The sequence below is a fragment of the Sesamum indicum genome, linkage group LG7 (assembly GCF_000512975.1).
Source record: "Sesamum indicum cultivar Zhongzhi No. 13 linkage group LG7, S_indicum_v1.0, whole genome shotgun sequence".
Taxonomy (NCBI): domain Eukaryota; kingdom Viridiplantae; phylum Streptophyta; class Magnoliopsida; order Lamiales; family Pedaliaceae; genus Sesamum; species Sesamum indicum.
In genome coordinates this window covers 8,285,129-8,304,596 of record NC_026151.1, presented here as the reverse complement: position 1 = coordinate 8,304,596, position 19,468 = coordinate 8,285,129, and the positions used below count along the sequence as shown (strand labels likewise).

The 19,468-nt window shown below is 34.0% G+C and overlaps 3 protein-coding genes and 1 non-coding gene across 4 annotated transcripts; 1 reads left to right on the top strand and 3 right to left on the bottom strand.

The window, feature by feature from the left end:
- On the bottom strand, window positions 879-5,333 carry LOC105166617 (general transcription factor IIF subunit 2). The gene is made up of 6 exons (XM_011086042.2): window positions 5,016-5,333; window positions 2,794-2,902; window positions 2,067-2,197; window positions 1,857-1,931; window positions 1,558-1,713; window positions 879-1,273 (listed from the first exon to the last, which is right to left on the bottom strand). Exons 1-6 carry the CDS (start codon window positions 5,274-5,276, stop codon window positions 1,139-1,141), a joined length of 867 nt encoding a protein of 288 aa, XP_011084344.1. The 5' UTR covers window positions 5,277-5,333; the 3' UTR covers window positions 879-1,138.
- LOC105166616 (transcription factor GTE6) lies at window positions 7,809-14,076 on the bottom strand. The gene is made up of 9 exons (XM_011086041.2): window positions 13,923-14,076; window positions 13,341-13,466; window positions 12,806-13,015; window positions 10,982-11,059; window positions 9,976-10,200; window positions 9,643-9,741; window positions 9,467-9,525; window positions 8,543-8,693; window positions 7,809-8,456 (listed from the first exon to the last, which is right to left on the bottom strand). Exons 2-9 carry the CDS (start codon window positions 13,464-13,466, stop codon window positions 8,247-8,249), a joined length of 1,158 nt encoding a protein of 385 aa, XP_011084343.1. The 5' UTR covers window positions 13,923-14,076; the 3' UTR covers window positions 7,809-8,246.
- Window positions 15,370-15,441, bottom strand: TRNAP-AGG. Its single transcript has one exon. It is a non-coding gene; the product is annotated as a tRNA-Pro (tRNA).
- Window positions 15,463-17,786, top strand: LOC105166615. The gene is made up of 2 exons (XM_011086038.2): window positions 15,463-15,620; window positions 16,871-17,786. Exons 1-2 carry the CDS (start codon window positions 15,563-15,565, stop codon window positions 17,521-17,523), a joined length of 711 nt encoding a protein of 236 aa, XP_011084340.1. The 5' UTR covers window positions 15,463-15,562; the 3' UTR covers window positions 17,524-17,786.

Here is a 19,468-nt window from a genome sequence, read left to right as displayed (position 1 = left end):
AAAATACAACAAGAGCAAAATTAACAATTCCAAACCTCCATCCAAAATTACATAATTTCATCAAACATAAAAAATATATTTATAATTTTTTAAATAATAAAAAAATATTTATAATAATATCAAATTTAGAAAAACTCGTATAAACTCATATCACATATACCATATTGGGAGGGGAAGTTGTCAAAGTCTTAATGTAACTTTTTCTCTAATTTAGCTTCATAATTTTCAGGAACTATTACCTATGGAGCTCAGCACATTATTATAATATTATATTGAAGCCTCATTTGTCCACCTACAAATTTTTTTAAGCGACTTGATTATAATTATATTATAAATTTTAATTAATATATATTAATTATCAATATTATATATATATAATCAATCAACAACTACTATTAAAAATAAGTAATGAATTACAACGAGCTCCCATAATATTCTTTGTAATTACAAATACTTCCTAATTGTTTAGAAAATTACCAATACTCCTAATGTTTAATAAAATTATATAATATTTGAATGAAATACTTAAATTATCAACTTTATCCTTGGACTTAGGTAAATGGAAAATTTTGAAATTGTAATAAATTTGACCGTGTAGTTTATAAAAAAAATTAGAAAAAAAATTATAATTCATAATTTACAATGACATTTTGAAATAATCAATTTATCATAAAAAGAATAAAAAGTTAATGAAAACTAATGAATTGGGCTAGTGGTCAAACGACCGTTAAAATCAAAGAGTATTGATAATTTTACAAACAATAAAGAAGATTCATAATTATACTAAATCTCAAGAAAACTTGTTATAATTAACTCTAAAATAAACCAACGAGTACTATTAAAATAAACTAATATTTACATGTTGGAAAAAGAGCTACAGAGAAATTTGTAATTTTTGTTGGGTGAAAGTTGCTAAAACTTCAAGTAGCTTGTTGAAGCTTAAAACTACGTAGACGGTTCAACAATGAATAGTAAGTAAGATCATAGTTACAGAAGAATCTCAAACAGAGCACTGTTATCCATCAAGAAGGTGCTACTCAATCACTAAAAAGTGACTAAAATACTCGAGTTAGGTGGTTAGAAAGTACCACGAGAAAGAGTAATATTCTAAGAGTCGCAAATGACTAGGAAACATGTCCTATCTTGTGGTCGTCTGCTGGGCATCTGATTTGTTTTCTGATCTCCGATACTCGGGTTTCAGCTCATAGGTTCCTTGATTGGCTCCCTTGTTGTTGTACACGCAGAGCAGCTTAAGCATATCTTTAAGAAATTGCTGTCCAGAAAAGTAGATAAAGAGACATCAGAGGTTGACTGCATTGGATGCAGCATCCTATAAGTTACTTTGCATTAGAACGGCAAATAAAACAACATGAATACAGTCGTAAAAAATGCAGCATATCAGGATGAACAAGTATCTTTTTGTTGCATTATCCCAGCACTCAAGTTTGATGAAATTGATCAGTTGTATCTTTAGTGGGATATGAAGAAAAGTTCAAAATAGTTTGCATATGTTGGATCATCACCACAGGGGAAAACATAGAATAATGGATAAAATACCTCAGGCTGATCTGTCTTCTGAATCAGTTGTTTCAGCGTCCAATTTGGTTGTTTCTCAAAGAGCTTAAACATGATCTTCTCCATTTCCTCAGGATCTCTTCTTGTTCTTTTATTTTCTGACACCTTTGCTTGAACTTTCTTCTTATCCTTCTTATCCTGTTCACATGTAATAGCAGATTTTATAAATAAAAGTAGACGACATTTATATGGTGGTGCAGTTATGCACGTGTAATAACAAATAGGTCGACAATCAGTTCGATAAGAACTTTTTCTGAAAACAAAGAGTATCGGTTATATACCACAAATACAGAGGATTTTATGTCAAGCATCCCGGGCATGGGCCTCATACGTATTCCACCATCATCATTAATAATCTGCATAAGTTACATGGACAAAAGACTATCCCATATCCATCAATCAGAGGATAAATGTCACACACATCATAAATAGAATATTGCATACTAGGTGATGAGAACAATTTGTCCAAGAAAAAGAAGGCAATAACTTACCTGTATTTGTCTAGTTTTAGTCATATATTTGTTTGTCCTCTCCCGGCATAGTTTTGCATAGTCTTCAATATCTTCATCATGAGGCTTCATGTCAAATTTATGGTAGATTTTCCCCTCCACAGAAGACTTCCCTACATAAGCATAGATTTGGCCCAGGAAGCATAATCATCAAACAATTTAGTCTTTTAAAGAATAACACGTGGAGAAATATTCTGAAAGTAAAATGCATCAACAGCAACTGGGTACCAGCTCAAGATGTCTTTGATTTTAGTTTTTCAATTAATATATAATACATTTATCACTAGTCTGAGCTATGATAAAAAGTTTTCAAATACAAAGAAAGATTAACAAAAAGGTAAAAAAGATTGAAGCAGACATGCTGAAATAATATTGACATTATATCAGAAGTGGTCTAAACTTAAGTACAATACCTCGCTTATCTAAAAAAGTATTTGACTCTACTTCATAATGAAATAAGACAGACTACATAGAAGTCAGTGACCATACGACTGTTAAGATGATAATAGCAACTTCGAACAAAAATTTGAAAAGAAAATTAGGATGCCACAAGGAGGGCATAAATACCACTTATTCTTGGAAGTCTAATATATTTTCAGGTTTATAGAATAAAATATTCTGACTATCAGCTAAATCTCAGTCTTCGCAGCACATCATATAAGTTCCGATGGAAGATGTTTTCATGAGAATATTGGACAAGTACACTGACCTTGAGAAGATTCAGCAAATACAGACATAGGAATAAAATCAGTGGACATGTCCATTGAGTAGCACTTGGGCATGTGTCTATCTGCAGTGCCAGCCAACTCCATTGTAAACTTATCATCAAGTAAACAAGTCAGTAAAATCGGATCAGAGTAAAAACAAACAAATAAATCAATAAAATAAAAAGAATTAGCAAGCTACTCCTGCAAATCCTCCTTAACCTGGAACATATTCAAACATAAAAAAGGAAAGGGCCACAATTGCAAATAGATATTAGAAGAGGATTTACAACGTTTCAGATACAAAAATACTTTTCCTATCTGAAGTTTATTTGCTCTTACTTCCTTCCCCTGATGCCAAAATGAAAACGTTTTCTCCAAAATCACCTCCCACTTAAATTGTTGATATAACACCACTAACTCTCAACCATTACTTCAAACAAAGTACAAAGATACCCAAAACTTGCACTACTTAGTTCTCATCTAAAATTCTGCCAAGTCAAACTAGACCATAATAATAGGATGAAGCATACTGCTATATTCAGAATCATGCTATCTTGCTGTACAGGAAAAGAAAATCTACAAAATGTAACAGAAGCCTTTGGATCAGCCTAGCAAACATGAATAGTTGAAAAGATTCCTTGAAAAAGCTAAAGAATACATTTTCTGGATGCAGTAGATATGTGATGTGGATGCCAAAATTACATGCATAATAGAAAAAGCAACGACTTAGAGTTGAGCGACAAGCTCAAGGTAAAGATAAAGCTACTAAGAGTATCTAACTGCTATTGACATCTGCACCTCATTAGATATGGTTTAACTGAGACTTTGATATGAAAGGAAGGTTGTCTCACGAAGGTCTCCCATAAGCAATGATACAGCATGAGTTATTTCTGATTCATTTTCAGTCACTGCCAAGCCCACATCTCATAGTAATAGGTATGCTAACCACAAAACCAAAACCGTCAATGAAACACTTTTGCATATATATTAGCTCCTCTATCCAAGTCTCTGCCAAAATAAGATGGATTTTGAGGAAGCTTTTTCCAGTGGCATGATATACTTAGTCACAGTAATTGAACCAAGTAAAAGGATCATCATCATAAGGGGATATATTTGTCAATGTTGTAGCATCTAATGTTTTTCTTATATCCATGAATTATACGTCCAGAAGAATGGGGTATTATTAGGAGTTTTGTAAATTTTATAACTACATTGATGATTATATTCATTACCCAAAAACCAAAATTCAGAATAGAAAAAGATGAAATAAGAAGTGACACCAACTTCTTAACAAGAAATCAGCAGGGAACAGAAGAACGACAATGCAGAGTTCATGGCGTCCTACCTGCTGTCAACAGATTCCTCCCACCCAAACACACACTCACTCAGTGATCTCAATCAAGCTTTACTACTATCTCAAAACACCCAAAAATATCTATGAGGCGGGACAGTCAATTCTACAGAAGTTCATGTCCACCATAATACACAATCTGCAACAAGATAACTTCCCCCTTTCACTCCTCAAAAATATCCCAAGCCATCCCATTTTTTGGTAAGTTTACTATTCATTTGCTTAATCCAACTTTGTTTTTAAATCACTTGCTCTGAAAGTCTAATCTGACCTGAATGTCGGAGAATTCTTGCCGGGACTCTCCCGGATCCTCCCCATGCAGTCACTTTCTAGATTGATTATTTTTTGAATGACAAGAAGATCACTACACTAGACGTGGAGGTTTACCACATCAAAATCAATTCTCCAATGAAGTATTCCAACAAAAACATGCTTGCAATTCCATTAGTAGATTTAAAGTGACCACATTCTTCTCCACAGTTAAAGTCACCACATTTGAAAATAATTGCATAAATTTAAAGCTTTCCAACTTAAGAGGCATACTTAACTTCCTCCAAAACAGCACATAGTAAAATTAAAGATGTATAATATCATTCTTCCCAAAACATACAGCAATAAGCTTCAATTCGCAAATTCAGCTACAGTAATTGAGAGAAAAATAAACATTAAACACCAAAACAAACATGCATGCAAAATCACACACTGAAGAAATCCAACACAGCTCACAAAACCCCGCGCATGCAATTCAAGAGAGAAAAAAAGAAATAAACTCCAGCAACTAAAAACAAGAGTAGAAATTGAAAAAACAGTAACAGAAAGAGAAGGAGAGTGAGCACAGCACATTCACTCTTCATTCTCTGCACATAGACATACCTGGGTGGAGGAGAAGTCGTCATTGGGGCGAAGTGGGTCGACGGAAACGACGACCTTAGCGACAGTTTGTCCGGAACCCGCGTCAGAGGAGAACGGCGGCGGAGAAAGGAGGTGGTGGTTCTGCATGGCGCGTGCGACAACGGGCGGGCACTTCATCAGCCACACGTGTCGGTCCGCCTTGCTGGTTTCCAGGTGGCTGCTCTTCGTCGGCGCCGCGGCGGAAGTAGAGTTGTTGGAGTCGATGTTGGGTTTCTCCGCCATGGAAGGCTGCGGTGAGCTCTGCTGTCTGACTGTGAGAAATGTGATTCCTGTGAATCAGTTGATGTTGATATTTTGTACTGGAATTTGCACGAATCCTTTTATATTTACACACGTGGAATTTTCTCATTTAAATTAATTTTAAATTTTTTTCAAAAATTGTCAACTGCAACGCATACAATCATTCCAACTTATTTGAATTTTGATATAATTACGAATATCTCTTCATTATTTGTGAAATTATCAAAAATCCTCTTGATTTTAGCTGTTGTATAATAAATAGTCCAATCCGTTAATTTTCGTTAGGATTTCATCTATTTTTTTACGGTGAACTAATCAAACTATGAATTATACTCTTACTTATTTCAAATCTTGTGAAATTTATTTATAGATTAAGTGGATAGTTTTTTTAATTTCTCCATCCACCTCGTCTGTTTTTTTATAATTTAAAAAAAATTAAAAAATATTCCTATAACAAAATTGATAAATTCAAACCCCCATTCAAATAATTACCTAATCTCACTAAATATCATAGAAATATTTGTAATATTTATAGATAATAATAAAATATATATATTTATACAAAAATTTAAAAAAGAATGTTGTACTTTATACTAAAAAGTTTAAGTAGTTTAGGTTCCACCCACCAGCAATTGATGCCCAATAAATTGATATATTAATATAAATTTTAAATTTTTTAATTACTCCTTCATTTTGGATTGGTGGATTTAGATTTATGGATTTTAATTATTAATAATATTTTTTGAATTGATTTAAATTAATATCTTCAAATTATTTACATTATTTTGGTATAAAATTATTTTTTTTAGATTGTTGCTTCAAATTTAAAATCTATGACATGTTGTAAGTTTCGTACGACGTTAAATAAATAAAACGTGGTAGTTAACATGAATCCGATGTAGTGTGTTTGTAAAGACATTATGAAATTCATAGAGATAAAAGTACAATACAATTGAAATGAAAGAGAACCAAAAAAAAAAAAAAAAATTCACTTGTATTCATTTTCTCATACAAGGATAATTTCGAATTAAATTTTGTGTCGTAAATTTTGTTCCATCTTTTGCTCTACTAAACATACTCATGTCATGTGTATAGAATTTTTATCTAAATAAAATACATGACGTCATCTTTATACAATGACGTGGCTATATTAAATAAATTAGAAAATGGAATGGACTTGCAATAAAAAATTCAGTCCGCCATAATTTAGCCATTACACATAATGGATACTAAGGTGGTTGCTCTACAACAATCTATCTTAATAATATAGTATAGATAGCTAACTAATTAATTACATAAATGGGATTTATGGAAGAAAAATGTAGATAAGGGTATTTTAGTCAATTCATATTTGCCTACCAAAAGTAGTTTTTTTTTTATTAAATTTTTTTTTTTTAGATGAGAGCAATGAGCTATTATTATTTGTAATAAATAAACTGCAATTATTCATGTCGAATATCTATGTTTAACAAAGATATTTACTATACCAATAAAACTTAATTCAGTTGGCGAAATTGAACTTTCATAACTTTAGAGAGCATGGTGTCAAATCCTGCTATATTCATTGGCTAATTTTTCTGATACTTGAAAACTCAATATACAGTATAAATAGATGGACGTAGAGATTTCAATTTTGTTGTTCATCAATCAATTTTGTTATATATTATATCAACAATTTACTTACAATGTTAAAGAGAAGTGACAATTAAACAATTATATCAATATCTCAATATTTTCGATCAATGCATCAATAAAATAAAGAGGAATTAAAGAACTTGCAACAAACTCATTTTAATAAAAAATAATTAAATAAAAAATATACCGACTTGAACCCATGATCTGGAATTTTTTTTATAAAATCTCAATAGTAACCATTAGGTTGAAACATGATTGATTTTTAATAATTAAATTCATGATCGACATAATAATTGTACTTGTATTATGGATGGAATGGGGGTTTTCTTTCTCCACATTCAAATCACTCGTTTTGATTGTTAGAAAAAGTAGGGGAAGGGGAACCCTAAAACAATATAAACCTCTCCCATTATTATTGTGAAATATTAGGTTTGAACAATAATGTTAATTTTACCCACCAAAATATAAAATAGAATAAAATCATTATTATAGTTGAATTATAAATATAAGTAAATTTGTGTTTAAATCGATTTAATTCCATGAACTACCATATGAAAATTACAGACATATTACACTTGAGCTAAGCTTTGAAATTGAATTGAGTTGATCCCTAACTTGCATTGTACTCATTTTTCACCAAATACAGCAGCTTCGGTTTACAAATTCTGTGCAATTTGGCAGAGGGGGTGGGATTTGGAAAATGATTCCCATAATCCAAAGTCTTGAAATAATATGAATTTCATCTATATGAATGCCATGATCTCTCGAAATTCAGTCACAAGAGTTGCCACGAGAGATGGGTTATGAGAGACGAACCAACGGTATGGGGTCTTATCCACAAGAGTTCTGAACAGGTGGATCAATGTGTTCATCACAATCAAACCATTGATAGTTTATGCAGGTATAAACGTACATAGACGGCATTGCCAAGCCCTTAATTTTGGAGGGGAAAGAAAAGAGATAATAGGGGGAAAATTTTGGATGAACTGCATGAAAATACGAATGACTAAGACACCCAAGTCTACCAAGGGAAAAACCAAGGGATCAATCTGAGTGCAATTCCAAACCTAGTTTAATGCACTCAATCCACACTATAAGCCGTCAATTATCACCCAAATCACTTACGACAACAGATTACTATTCTGAAATTCCTCTAATACTCCTAAATGGCATAAAGAAATTAGCCAATTACACCTCGAGCTTTTAGGAAAACTTACCCAGCCCTCATTGACTACTCTTTGTATACTCGTTCTGTCTTTCCTCGAGTGATAGCCTTAGTACTCTTGAAACTCTTCTTTTAGAAAAGTGCAATATGAATCATGATGGGGGCTTCTTCTTTCGTCTTTTAGCAGTCTTGGCAAGAGCATCACATATCTCTCGTTTGCGTTTGGAGACAATGTTATTTTCATGCTTGTTAGCCGCATCTGGGGGAATGATATTATTGTTGTCATCCTTGTTTGAACTCTTGCACCGACCCTTTAATACGTCCTTAACGAAAAATTTCAACCTCCACAGTGTTGATTCACTCTGCTCCAAGATATAGAGAGGAAAAGGCAAACAGCATTAGAATGTACAAAGATCAACTACTAGTAAGGTAGTGTGCTGATAAGAACCTGAGCATTTATGTCGAGCTCCACCTCTTCAGCAGTTGCTGGGAAGTTAAGGTTATTTTGTGCTACTATGTCCAGTGCCTTACTAAGATCTTCGGGACATAAGTTGGAGAGAGCAATCCCTAGCTTTCTTTTCTCCATTGTAGATATGTGTCTGTAGCAATATGGTAACGTATAGCATCGATTTATGAAGATGAAAAAATAACATTGTTGGAAATTGTTCACTCCATAATTGCCAAGCAAGCAGCAAGAAGACAGCCAAGTAGAGGAAAACATAATATAGAAACTCAGACACTGCAACAGTTTCACAAACTAAAAACAAGTCTACTTGAAACCATATTAATGCTACACCTTGGAGGGGTTTTGTTTCTCAAAAAGAAATGGCAACAAAGGATAAGAGTTCCAATAGCCATTCATGTTGCTTGAGGCAGGCCAATCATTACGCCTACCAAGAAAACAATGAAAACCAAATTGTACGCTAGGAGCTGCACATCTGAATGAAACTTTTAGGAATAAAACCATTAAACTGCGACAAAGTTCTCTCTGATAAATTAAATCACCACAAAATATTAGAAAATTGAGTAATTGGAATTTACACCGTTCCAAACATGATAGAGTTAAATTTCTTTGTAATGTGTTTTATTCCTTTATTTCATTCTTCTGTTAGACCCGAGTCCTCTGAATCATTGGAAACTGTAAAAGTGTCAAGTGTCAACAGCATAAATAAATGAATAAATATTTCTTCATCCATAAGCTTAAGCCGTTAGATTAAACTTGTCTGTGCTTCCAAAAGTTGGGTCAATCCAGACAAAGCTCCTAGAAGCCTTACAGAGGAGGGAAGTGACGAAGAATGGGTATGTCCTTGCGCACAAGGATAAGATGAGCAGCAACAGTAAGAAATGATTTAAGTATATTTATCGAGCTAACCTGCACTTTTTAACCACCATTTCTCTGAGTTCTTCTATATGCATATCAATGTCGTAAAGCTGAAACAAGTTTTAGAACAAATTATCAACTCATTCATGATTAAGATTAACGCCACAAGTTTCCAGATAATTTCTTTTCTTCATATTGTCACTACCAAACTAGAAATTCTACCACACCTCATTGTTTATCTCCCTGGCCAATTTCGCATGAGCTGCCTCCTGAGCTAGCTGCATGTTTATTTGTGCTTCAGCTTGCTCCTCTTCTCGTCTCTTTTCCTGTAAATATAGATGTTGCAATTAACTTACATCTCAATAATATTTGATGTGCCAGTTGCTTTTGTTGGCGATGAAGATGGATGGAGTGCTAAGTGAAGGTCCCTAAAGTAGGTCAATACCCAAGTTTCATCTTACTTCAGGAACTCGGAGACAGGGACGCAGGTCAACAGAGATATAAAGAGACAATATAGCATAAAAGAAATACTAGCAGCCAACTCAAAACTTAGTAATCACCTCTTCTGTAACTCTTGGCAGAAACTGCAGCCACTTCTCCTCAAATTTTTCCAATAATGTTTTTGCCATTACATGAACGTCACTCTTTTCATCATTGTACTTCATTGCATTTTTGAAAACCAACCGCACATCAGAACATATCTCGCGGACATGCTTATACCCAGTACCATCCTTGGCTTCCATTTGGTTTTTTATTGTAGTGAAGTCCATGGGCCTGTCAATAATCTGACATGCATCATTTGTGAAGAATCAATCTGAGTGTATAATGAAACCGTTAAGGCATCACTTCATCCAAAATATATACCAGAAAAGATACAAGACAATGAATTGGCCACAAGTAGTTTTACAGAAGTCCTAAGGGGTGCAGGATGTGGAATACAAGTACATAATTGGCATACCACTATCGTTCTTGTATATTTTCTTCTACTCCACCCTAATACAATCACTATGCACACTGCGTACAATCAGCAGCTTATGCTTTTCTAGACTCCTAACCCTCATTACAGTAGGAATTCTTAACCTATTCAACACATTGTGGCCATATACTTCTTCCACAGATCTGTAGAGGGACAGCTTTTTTCAGGTTACTTTGCATTTAGATTAACAATCTAAAATTATTTTTTTCCATTTAGTCTCAGAGCCAAAAGTGACTTGGGATAGGATAAATATATACAGGCTCCACCCTTTGAATAAAAATTGGCAGGAAGCTCTACTTTTCCATCATATGGTTGAGAAGGCATCCAATCATTTTGGGTGGTGCAAAATCAGGTAACTCAATGCAAGTCTTTCAGGTAGAGAATAAGTCCGTGTGTGAACCCACATTTGAGACTAATTTGATAATAATATCACCAATGTTTATATTTCATCTCTATGTCTACCACTTCTTTCTTATTCAGTCAGGCATGGAAGATGCATCAGTGTTTATTCAATCACACATGTAGACAGCTACAGGTAAGTTGGCATGCATAAAATAGAAGTAATAACAGCAAAAAGCAAGTGGCTGTACCTGATAGTAATCATGCAACCCAAGCCCTTCAACATCTACTGGTTGCATAAATGGCCATGCCCACTTGTGCTGGGTGATCTGATACATTAAAGAAAGCATAGAATCAATCATTTGATATATGATCTGTCTGATAATATTCATAAAAAAAAAATTCTCAAATAAAGAGTAGCATATATAAGATATCCTCATAAAAGAACACATAAAAAGTCACTTCCTCAAATTGATATGTATGTCAATCAGTGGTGCACTAGAAAAGGCCTAGAACCCAACCTACTAGGAAAAGAGAGAACAATACCCCACTGAAATATCCCCAAAATAATCTTGAAAAGTCCTTTCACCAGAATAAATAACCTTGGACGGTTCTCGCTCGCTGGAGGAAACTATTTGATGGCCCCCAAAGATAGAAATCAGAATATCTTTGGTAGATATTCAAGTACTCTCAAAATTATAATCATAACTCCGTCCTATCCAGCTAGACAACATTTTTGGGTCTCAGAAGCAAATTTTAATAAGTGCAAGTAGCCTCATCATGTAATCGTAATACAAACCCATCCGAAGAGAAAGAAAACTAAAAGGAGTAAAATGTCACTGCACCATTATACTTGTAATAGTAAGAAGACAGGTAATTTCTCCTCCAAATTATGCTTATATACCTAAATTTGGAGGAAGTTTTCAGGATGAAACCAGGTGCAAACAAACACTTACTGGGGCAGTGTACTTCTAACATTTCAATTTGATCTTTAACTAAAATCTAGTTAAGTGAACGAGACACTATAGCACCATACAAAGCCAAAGAGATAAAATGAGTAGCCTAAGGCGTCCGCAAAATCCATCCAAGACAACATTGCTCATAACTGGAAGTTCCGTAAAGGAAACCCTTGAACTTCAAAATTAATGTCTATTCTTCTCCCTCAATGACTCAAGTCTCAACATTCATAATATATTTGAATTTAGCTTGCAAAGCATTTTGGCCCTTTGATCAATAATGTCAATGTTTCTACTTTGTTAAATGAACAGTCAGCCCCATACTAAGAGGTCAAAGAGTGAGCTCAAAACAATCACCCCCAGACTCTACAGGCATGGTACAGCAATAATCTCCAATCTCCAATTGTATAGAATGGACAAAATGTTTTAGTCTTCCTCGTAATGTGCTTGTCATACTACGATAAAACACAATCAATCTCTTGTACCAACTGTTACAAGGCAGCATATGGAGGAAGTTAGACCCCAAAAAATTGATTGGCAGACAATTATGAGCATGAGATATACACCTTAAGTGGTGTATGGTCCAGTGAGAATGGGTCACACGGTAATGAACTCAAAATAAGCATGTGCATTAGGAAAGCATAAAAGCTGCACTCTGGTTGAGTCCACAGGAATAAACAATACATGTACCTATACTATCTATATTTGAAGGACCAAATACACAATTTGGTATGGCATCTTTTTGGAATGGCGTAATTCTATCCAATGTAATAACAGCCCTACTTCTGGAGAAACTTGCCCTGTCTCATTGGTTACTTGAACCTTCAGTACATAGATGAAGTCAGAAGGAATTCTATGGGCCACTTTGGAAACAAATCCAATTATTGTGGCAATTGCAAAATTTTGTGCACACTCGTCGAGTGTTTTAGATTTTATCAAAAATATTTGTTTTTATCATATAGTTTTGTGCACACTTGTCGACTGTGTCCAATGTCTAGTAGTACCACAAGAACCAAATGCTCTCAATTACCATCATCTTGCCAATTTTTCCCCCAAAAGGTGGTTGAAGTAAATTTCTAATATGTCAAAGTATTCAGATGCTTAACTCAAGAGACATGCCTGACGAAATATACTTCCAAACTGGCGCATAAGCTCTTGCATTCTCTTAGCAGCAGCAGCCTCCCTGCGGGAAGCATCCTGCTGTAGCTTCTTCATGCTGGGAATATGTTTCTCCTTTTCTTTATCCTTTGTGATTGAAGCATTCCTATAAGTGTTTGGTTCCTTTAGGTTTAAGTAAAATTGTTCAACTTCATTCACTCTTTGCTCGAGCTGCAAGTCAGGAAAGAAATTATATAAGAAAAGAATGACCCAGAAATGCTGGTGGAAGAAATACAAGGTTGTACACAGGATGCCAATGAGCAGGTAAAAGCAATCAAAATTATGCTTTAATTAATGAAATAAAAGCCAGCATAAAATCCACCAGTTACTTTCCCTAAAGTTCTTGAAAGTAAATGTCTTCCCCATTTTAGTTTACATGGATTAAACACGTCAAAAGATCCAGCTGGCATAAATTATACAAAAAATAAGAAATACCAGAGCATTTGGGATTTTACAGGCACGGCATTTAGTGCAATGGAAATTAGCATATACTTACTTCATCAACCTTTGCGAATAGCTCATCAACTTTATTCTTATAATCATCGTCTCGAGCAGCATTACCTTCCATCGTCCTTTCTCCCAAGTTCGTAATGGCTTCATTTGAGGCGTTCACCAAATCCATCTAACATTGGATAAAGAAGTAAATGAAATGCATAACAATTACAATCACCGAGGAGCTTTAGCCCCTTATACGGCCATATTAGTTTCTACTAAGCAAACCTTAACACTAATTTTCTCTACAGCAAAATGCCAAAAGTTGACATTCAACGAAGTGCTATGACTTGCTTAAGGAAACCTATGTCAATCTTAAGTAATTGAAAACTGTTAACCGTTCCCTCCAAGCGGCGCCACAATGGCCTTAATTTGAACTTGCAAAACTAAAATTCAAATTCTTCTACACCTAATAGATCATTAATTCTTCCAAATTCTACTAACAGTTTCCAGAACTAACACAGGAGGATATGCTCGGAATACATCCAACAAATATCGGCGTATAAGACGATGCACATACATAGACACATATCAACACATACACAAAGAGAAATAGCGAGAGAGAGAGAGAGAGGGAGAGGCGCACCTCCTCGTTGGACGGCTCCGGTCGGCCGGAATCAACCGCTGAAGGCAGGCAGGCGTCAGAGTTTGCGGCAATCTGATTGTGACCTAAATCGCATTTAAAGAACGAAGCTACTGAACGACTTACTTCTAAAAGTGCAACACGATTTCTGTTGAGCACCAACCTTTATACTAATTCAAATGGGACGGTTGGTGCCAAGAAACTCGGGTTCCTGTCCCTGGTTTCTCAACACCTCACGTACGCCATAAATATTTATGCTCTATTCATATAATTACAGAAATTACTCATAACAGTTAAACAAATAAAAATAATTTTTATAAATAAATAATGCTTCTGGGGGCATACATGTACAATTTTTTTAAAAAAAATAATAATTTTATAAATAATATTAATATATTTTTATGAGTGTATTATTTTGGTATTTTTTATAAAAATTTGTGTAAACTAAATAAAGTTATGTGTTTTATTTCAAATAATAATACATTCACTAAAATTTAAAATTACAAGCATTGTCAAAGATAGGCTTTTTATCATTTATATGGAAAAAATTAAATTTGAAAAACTTGTCTACTTCTTATATAGATTAATAATTATATTGACACCGATTGAAATTAGGTCTAACTACACGAACACTCCTCATTCTTCATAAGACTTCAAGTACACCGTTTTGAGGTTGGAATTATAATTTTTATCAACACTGCCAAGAAAACCTACACGAACATCCCTAAGCACATTAGATTGATTCCCACTCAAAAGGAGTACTTATAATTATTCAAAAAAATAAATAAATAAACAAACGATACGGGTATTGATGTATTACCATTTTATAATATTTTATTACAATGATCACAACTGCTTTTATATAATGTTTAGTGTATTTACACATACATTTTCTATAATTTAAAAAAAAAAATTCAGTAGCCTTGGGCTTTGACATTTGTTTTCGTCAAACAAAATTCACCTAATTTGATGGTATTACAAAAAAAAAAAAAAAAATATCTGAAAAACTTATATTTATTTTCGAGTTACTTATTATTGATTTATTAATGGTCAAATAAATATTTTATAATTAAGCAATCCTTATACATTTTCCAACGCGCTAATGTATTTGGGGGGTAAGTAGTATGAATATTAAGATTGAACTAGTTATGAGTTCAACTTGAATAACTTGATATTTATTTATTTTTAATGATCAAACCATATTTGAATTGATTTATCGAGAAACAAAAAAAAATGAATTAAGAGTTTAATATTATGTTTAACAATTTTGGTCGAGATGAGATTTTATTGATTAATTTTAAATTGAGTATTGAGTTATTTTGTTAATTGCTAAATATTGGTAATAAATATTAATGTTTTGTTTTTATTTATTGCCATTTAAATATGGCTTAATTCATTGTTTATTGTTGATAAAGAGGAAGGGGGGAAAAGGGAATTTAAGAAAAGATTAGGGGCATTCCGAGAATTGAACTCGGGACCTCTCGCACCCTAAGCGAGAATCATACCACTAGACCAAATGCCCGCTTTGTTTATTTGCTTTGAGTATAACTATTTGACTGGGAGATGGTAAAACCCTTGTGTTCCTTTTTGGGGGGTTTTGGTTTTGTGCTGGAATCAGAAGCGGAAATCCTCACAGCGCGAAAATGGCGAGAGCTGCTCTGTTTCGATTGCTTCGATCTCAATCAACAACCTTCCGTTCAGGTTCTTTTGTTTTCCTTTCAACTTCATCTCTCAATCTTCAGGTTTTATGCACCTGGTGCTGTTGTTTCCATTGCTTGAAATGTTGTTTTGTTCCATTGATTTATAGTTTTGTTATTTTCCTTGTCTTGTTAATCTTTAGGGTTATGACGATTCGACTTTGCAACGAAACTGAAATTGTTGAAAGGGGTAGATTTTGATTTTTTTTTTCTTTTTCCGGTTGGGATGTGGATTTGGATGGGAATTGGCTCGAAAGATAGGGTGTTGGGATTTTTTCCGTTTTTTGTTAGTTTTCTTTGTGATGATCAATTTAACACTTGGATTCTTTACTTTTAAATGAAAGGTTAGTGCGATTTGCCGGAAATGGAATAATGAGGAGTTTGATAGCTACTCTCTTTCATGGGATCTAGTGTTTGGGGAGTTTAGTTTTCGTTGATCAAGTCGTAATTGGGAGTTGATTTCCTCTCATAGTGTTGATAAGAGAGTTAGGTTTCTCAATAATCAGAAAGTAATCAAAACTTGTGCTACTGCCTTACTTGATCAGCCTCTTTCCTATGTCCCAAGATTAAGATGGGAATGCCTGAGTTTCTTTGGTAATCCCAGTGCCTAAAACCGATATTTATGTCATGTTAGCCCACATGACTCCCTCAGATTATGTTTGGATATTAGTAGACTGGTCAGCTGAATTTTTTTACTTCATTTCCCGTTAAACCAACATGTTTGCATCCTTGCACTTATATCTTGGCTCACGTTTCTTGCTCATTCTGTGTGTGCATTTGTGCACATTTTCCTTGGTATGGGGCGCAGGGGCCCCAGAAACGGTGTCAATCATGGTTAAGGTTGATTTTCATTTTGATTTTTCTGGACCTGCATGCTAGCTACCTGCAAACGATTCATAAAAGAATCGTGAAGAAAATAGCAACAAATGCATGGTTAGAATGGGATTTGGCATCCAAATCCTATCTTGTTTTGTAGCTCATATCGTACTAGCAATTATCTGTATTTATTAGAAAAGTAATTGTGGCTGTGGTCCTGTGGATAGTCATTGAGAATTGAGATCTGGGGGTTTAGCGTGGACCTGACCCTTTTAACTTTAAAATACATACTCTAATCTCATTTTTGGAGTTCTTTAGCTGACTTGCTTGGACTGCATCTTCATATGCGACTACTGGTCCTTACCTTTCTTTTGGGTTTAATCATACAAGTACAATTGATCCTTGAACATAGTTATTCATAGATATTTATTGCATCAGAAAATCGTCTGGCAAAGGTTCATCCATGGCCTCATGCACTTAGTGCCAAAAATGTTGCCAACTCCACCTTGCAGTTTGCTCCGGCCCAGAGACGACTGTTATCTCGAGCTGCAGCAGCAGAAGATGAAAACAGAATTAGTATTGGACCTCGGAAAGGGGGAGAAGAGGGAAATGACGAAAAGGAGACTGGGATTGTTTATTACGGTCCCATATCAAATACAATCAAGAAAGTGAAGCTTCTCTCACTTTCCACCTGCTGCCTCTCTGTTTCATTAGGTCCTGTCATAACTTTCATGACATCTCCGGACATGAACGTTATCCTCAAAGGTGCAGTAGCATCTTCGGTCATATTTCTCAGTGCTTCTACTACTGCAGCCCTTCACTGGTTTGTGAGCCCCTATGTCCACAAACTCCGGTGGCAACCTGGTTCTGACAGTTTTGAGGTTGAGATGATGTCGTGGTTGGCAACGTATTTACCTAGGACCATCAAATTTGCAGATATCAGACCCCCCGAGACTAATAGGCCTTTCGTGTCGTTTAAAGCTAATGGGAATTTCTACTTTGTTGATGCAGAGCACTGTCATAACAAGGCATTGTTGGCTAAACTGACCCCTCAAAAGCAAGCTCGTGATTCTGCTTTCAAGAACTTGTGATGTGTTTCTGGATGAATCTGTTTTGCTTCTTCTGTATTTCCTTTCTCTATGGAGGCAGATTAGTGAAACTCCTCTGAGTGAAATTTTCAGCAGAAATAAGCTACTCCAAAGTATCATTAGGCTTACGTCTCTTTGACATACAGGTAGATATTTATGGAAACAATGTATCTTGTTTGCAACATTTGAGCTGGTTTCCTCCAATTTATGTAGGAAATTGTTGTTTCATGTTAAACAAGAAAAAGATTATTGTTGGTTGGTTTTGGGATGTGGTGGACATATAGCTTACCTCTGTTTGCATTGCTCATTGACACTCTCCAAATTCAGACGTTGGCCTTGAGAAATCCTCTTATTCCTCTCTGCCCATATCAGGTAAATGGGAGACATGCATGTTTCAAACTAGGTCTCTGCCCAGGGTGTAGTGCAAAACATGCATGTTTCAAATTTGTTTGGGAACAAGAAGACATGCTAGATTGAAATATGTAATTAAACAACCACTTTTAAATGGAGATTTTAATATTCGAAGAAGAATATCCACCGGCCACTTCTGCATAGAGTTTGTGCAATTGACAAAATTATACTTATGGGTTCTAACACTTTTAGTCCTATACTTTATGGCATTTTTAAAAGATCCAAAATTGAGAATATTTGATACATTCAGTCCTCTACGTTATGGGATTTACGAAATTAAATGTGCCGAATTTTTTTAATTTTGAGACTATTTCAAAAATTTCGTAAATAAAAAATGACTAAAAATATTGAATTTCCATTTGATGGATTAAAAATATAATTTTAGCTTGTGCAATATATTATAGGATTTTACTGTCTTTTTCAAATGATATGGTGAAAAGTACATATTATACACTAAAGTCACCTTTACTTAGGGTGATGTGATTAACATGGGATGTATTAAATTGTAATTAATATCATAAGAAAATTACATCATATATTGGATTTGAGACATTAATAACGGACTGATAAAAAATAAAGAGTAATGAGTCATGATATCATGACTAATCACCCAAAATAAAGATGGGGCAAGGCTATAGACATTTATTGGCATAGCAGTAAGTAATAATTGTTCTTGTGGCAATTGAATTGTTTTAGGGTTTAAAGATTTGAGGTGCAGTGTTACCAAGGCTATACACATTTTATATTTTAATTTTCTTGTTTGAAATTGTAGATGAACCCTTTAAGTTACTTGCCGGCTGCCCATTAATAAACAAATAAAACTGCCGGCTCTCCACGTTTCAAATTAAAGGCGGCATCCCCATCTCCAATTCTAGAAACACACATACATCATTCTGCATAATCTTCATAACCTTACTTAATTACTAATTACTAATGCTTAAAAAAACACCCACACCACTAACTAGACATGGAAACCACTCTTCTACAACTAACATTAATCCCACTTTTCATTTTAAACCATTGATCTAAAATTATGAGAGGGCAATAATAATAATAATAATAACAATATAATATAATTGTCACACTTATATTTTAAATATAAAATTATATAATATAATAAATCAAGATTGAAAGAGAGCAGAAAGAACCCAAAGAAAGAAAAAAAATTATCTTAACATAATTTAACATGCAAAATCCACATTAATATCCCTAGTTGTTTTCATTCGTTATATTTTTTAGAAAATTATTTTATAAAGATAAAACAATATTAGAGATATAAAATTATTGCATCAAATAATTTATAATTTCGACATTGAATAAATTTCAAAAAATTAAGTAGCTCGAAATTTATATTCTTAAAAAAAAAAATCCCAAAATCTAGCATGTCTTTTATCAAGAAAATGGTTTTGCCATAAATTTATTTCTCAATCATGTCTACCAAACTATTATTCACCATAAATAAAGAATATATAGATTGATAGTGTGACAAATCAGATCTCCCAAGCCTCGGATTATGCCTCGAAATATGGTAGCTACA

Coding starts and splice junctions, on each gene's coding strand:
- LOC105166615 (XM_011086038.2), top strand. CDS start 15,563: ATGGCGAGAGCTGCTCTGTTTCGATTGCTTCGATCTCAATCAACAACC. Junction 15,621..16,870: donor ATCAACAACCTTCCGTTCAG/GTTCTTTTGTTT, acceptor TTATTGCATCAG/AAAATCGTCTGGCAAAGGTT.
- LOC105166617 (XM_011086042.2), bottom strand. CDS start 5,276: ATGGCGGAGAAACCCAACATCGACTCCAACAACTCTACTTCCGCCGCG. Junction 2,198..2,793: donor ATTTGCTGAATCTTCTCAAG/GTCAGTGTACTT, acceptor ATGCTTATGTAG/GGAAGTCTTCTGTGGAGGGG. Junction 1,932..2,066: donor CTAAAACTAGACAAATACAG/GTAAGTTATTGC, acceptor TAACTTATGCAG/ATTATTAATGATGATGGTGG.
- LOC105166616 (XM_011086041.2), bottom strand. CDS start 13,466: ATGGATTTGGTGAACGCCTCAAATGAAGCCATTACGAACTTGGGAGAA. Junction 13,016..13,340: donor TATTCGCAAAGGTTGATGAA/GTAAGTATATGC, acceptor CCTGACTTGCAG/CTCGAGCAAAGAGTGAATGA. Junction 8,694..9,466: donor ATGGTGGTTAAAAAGTGCAG/GTTAGCTCGATA, acceptor ATATTGCTACAG/ACACATATCTACAATGGAGA.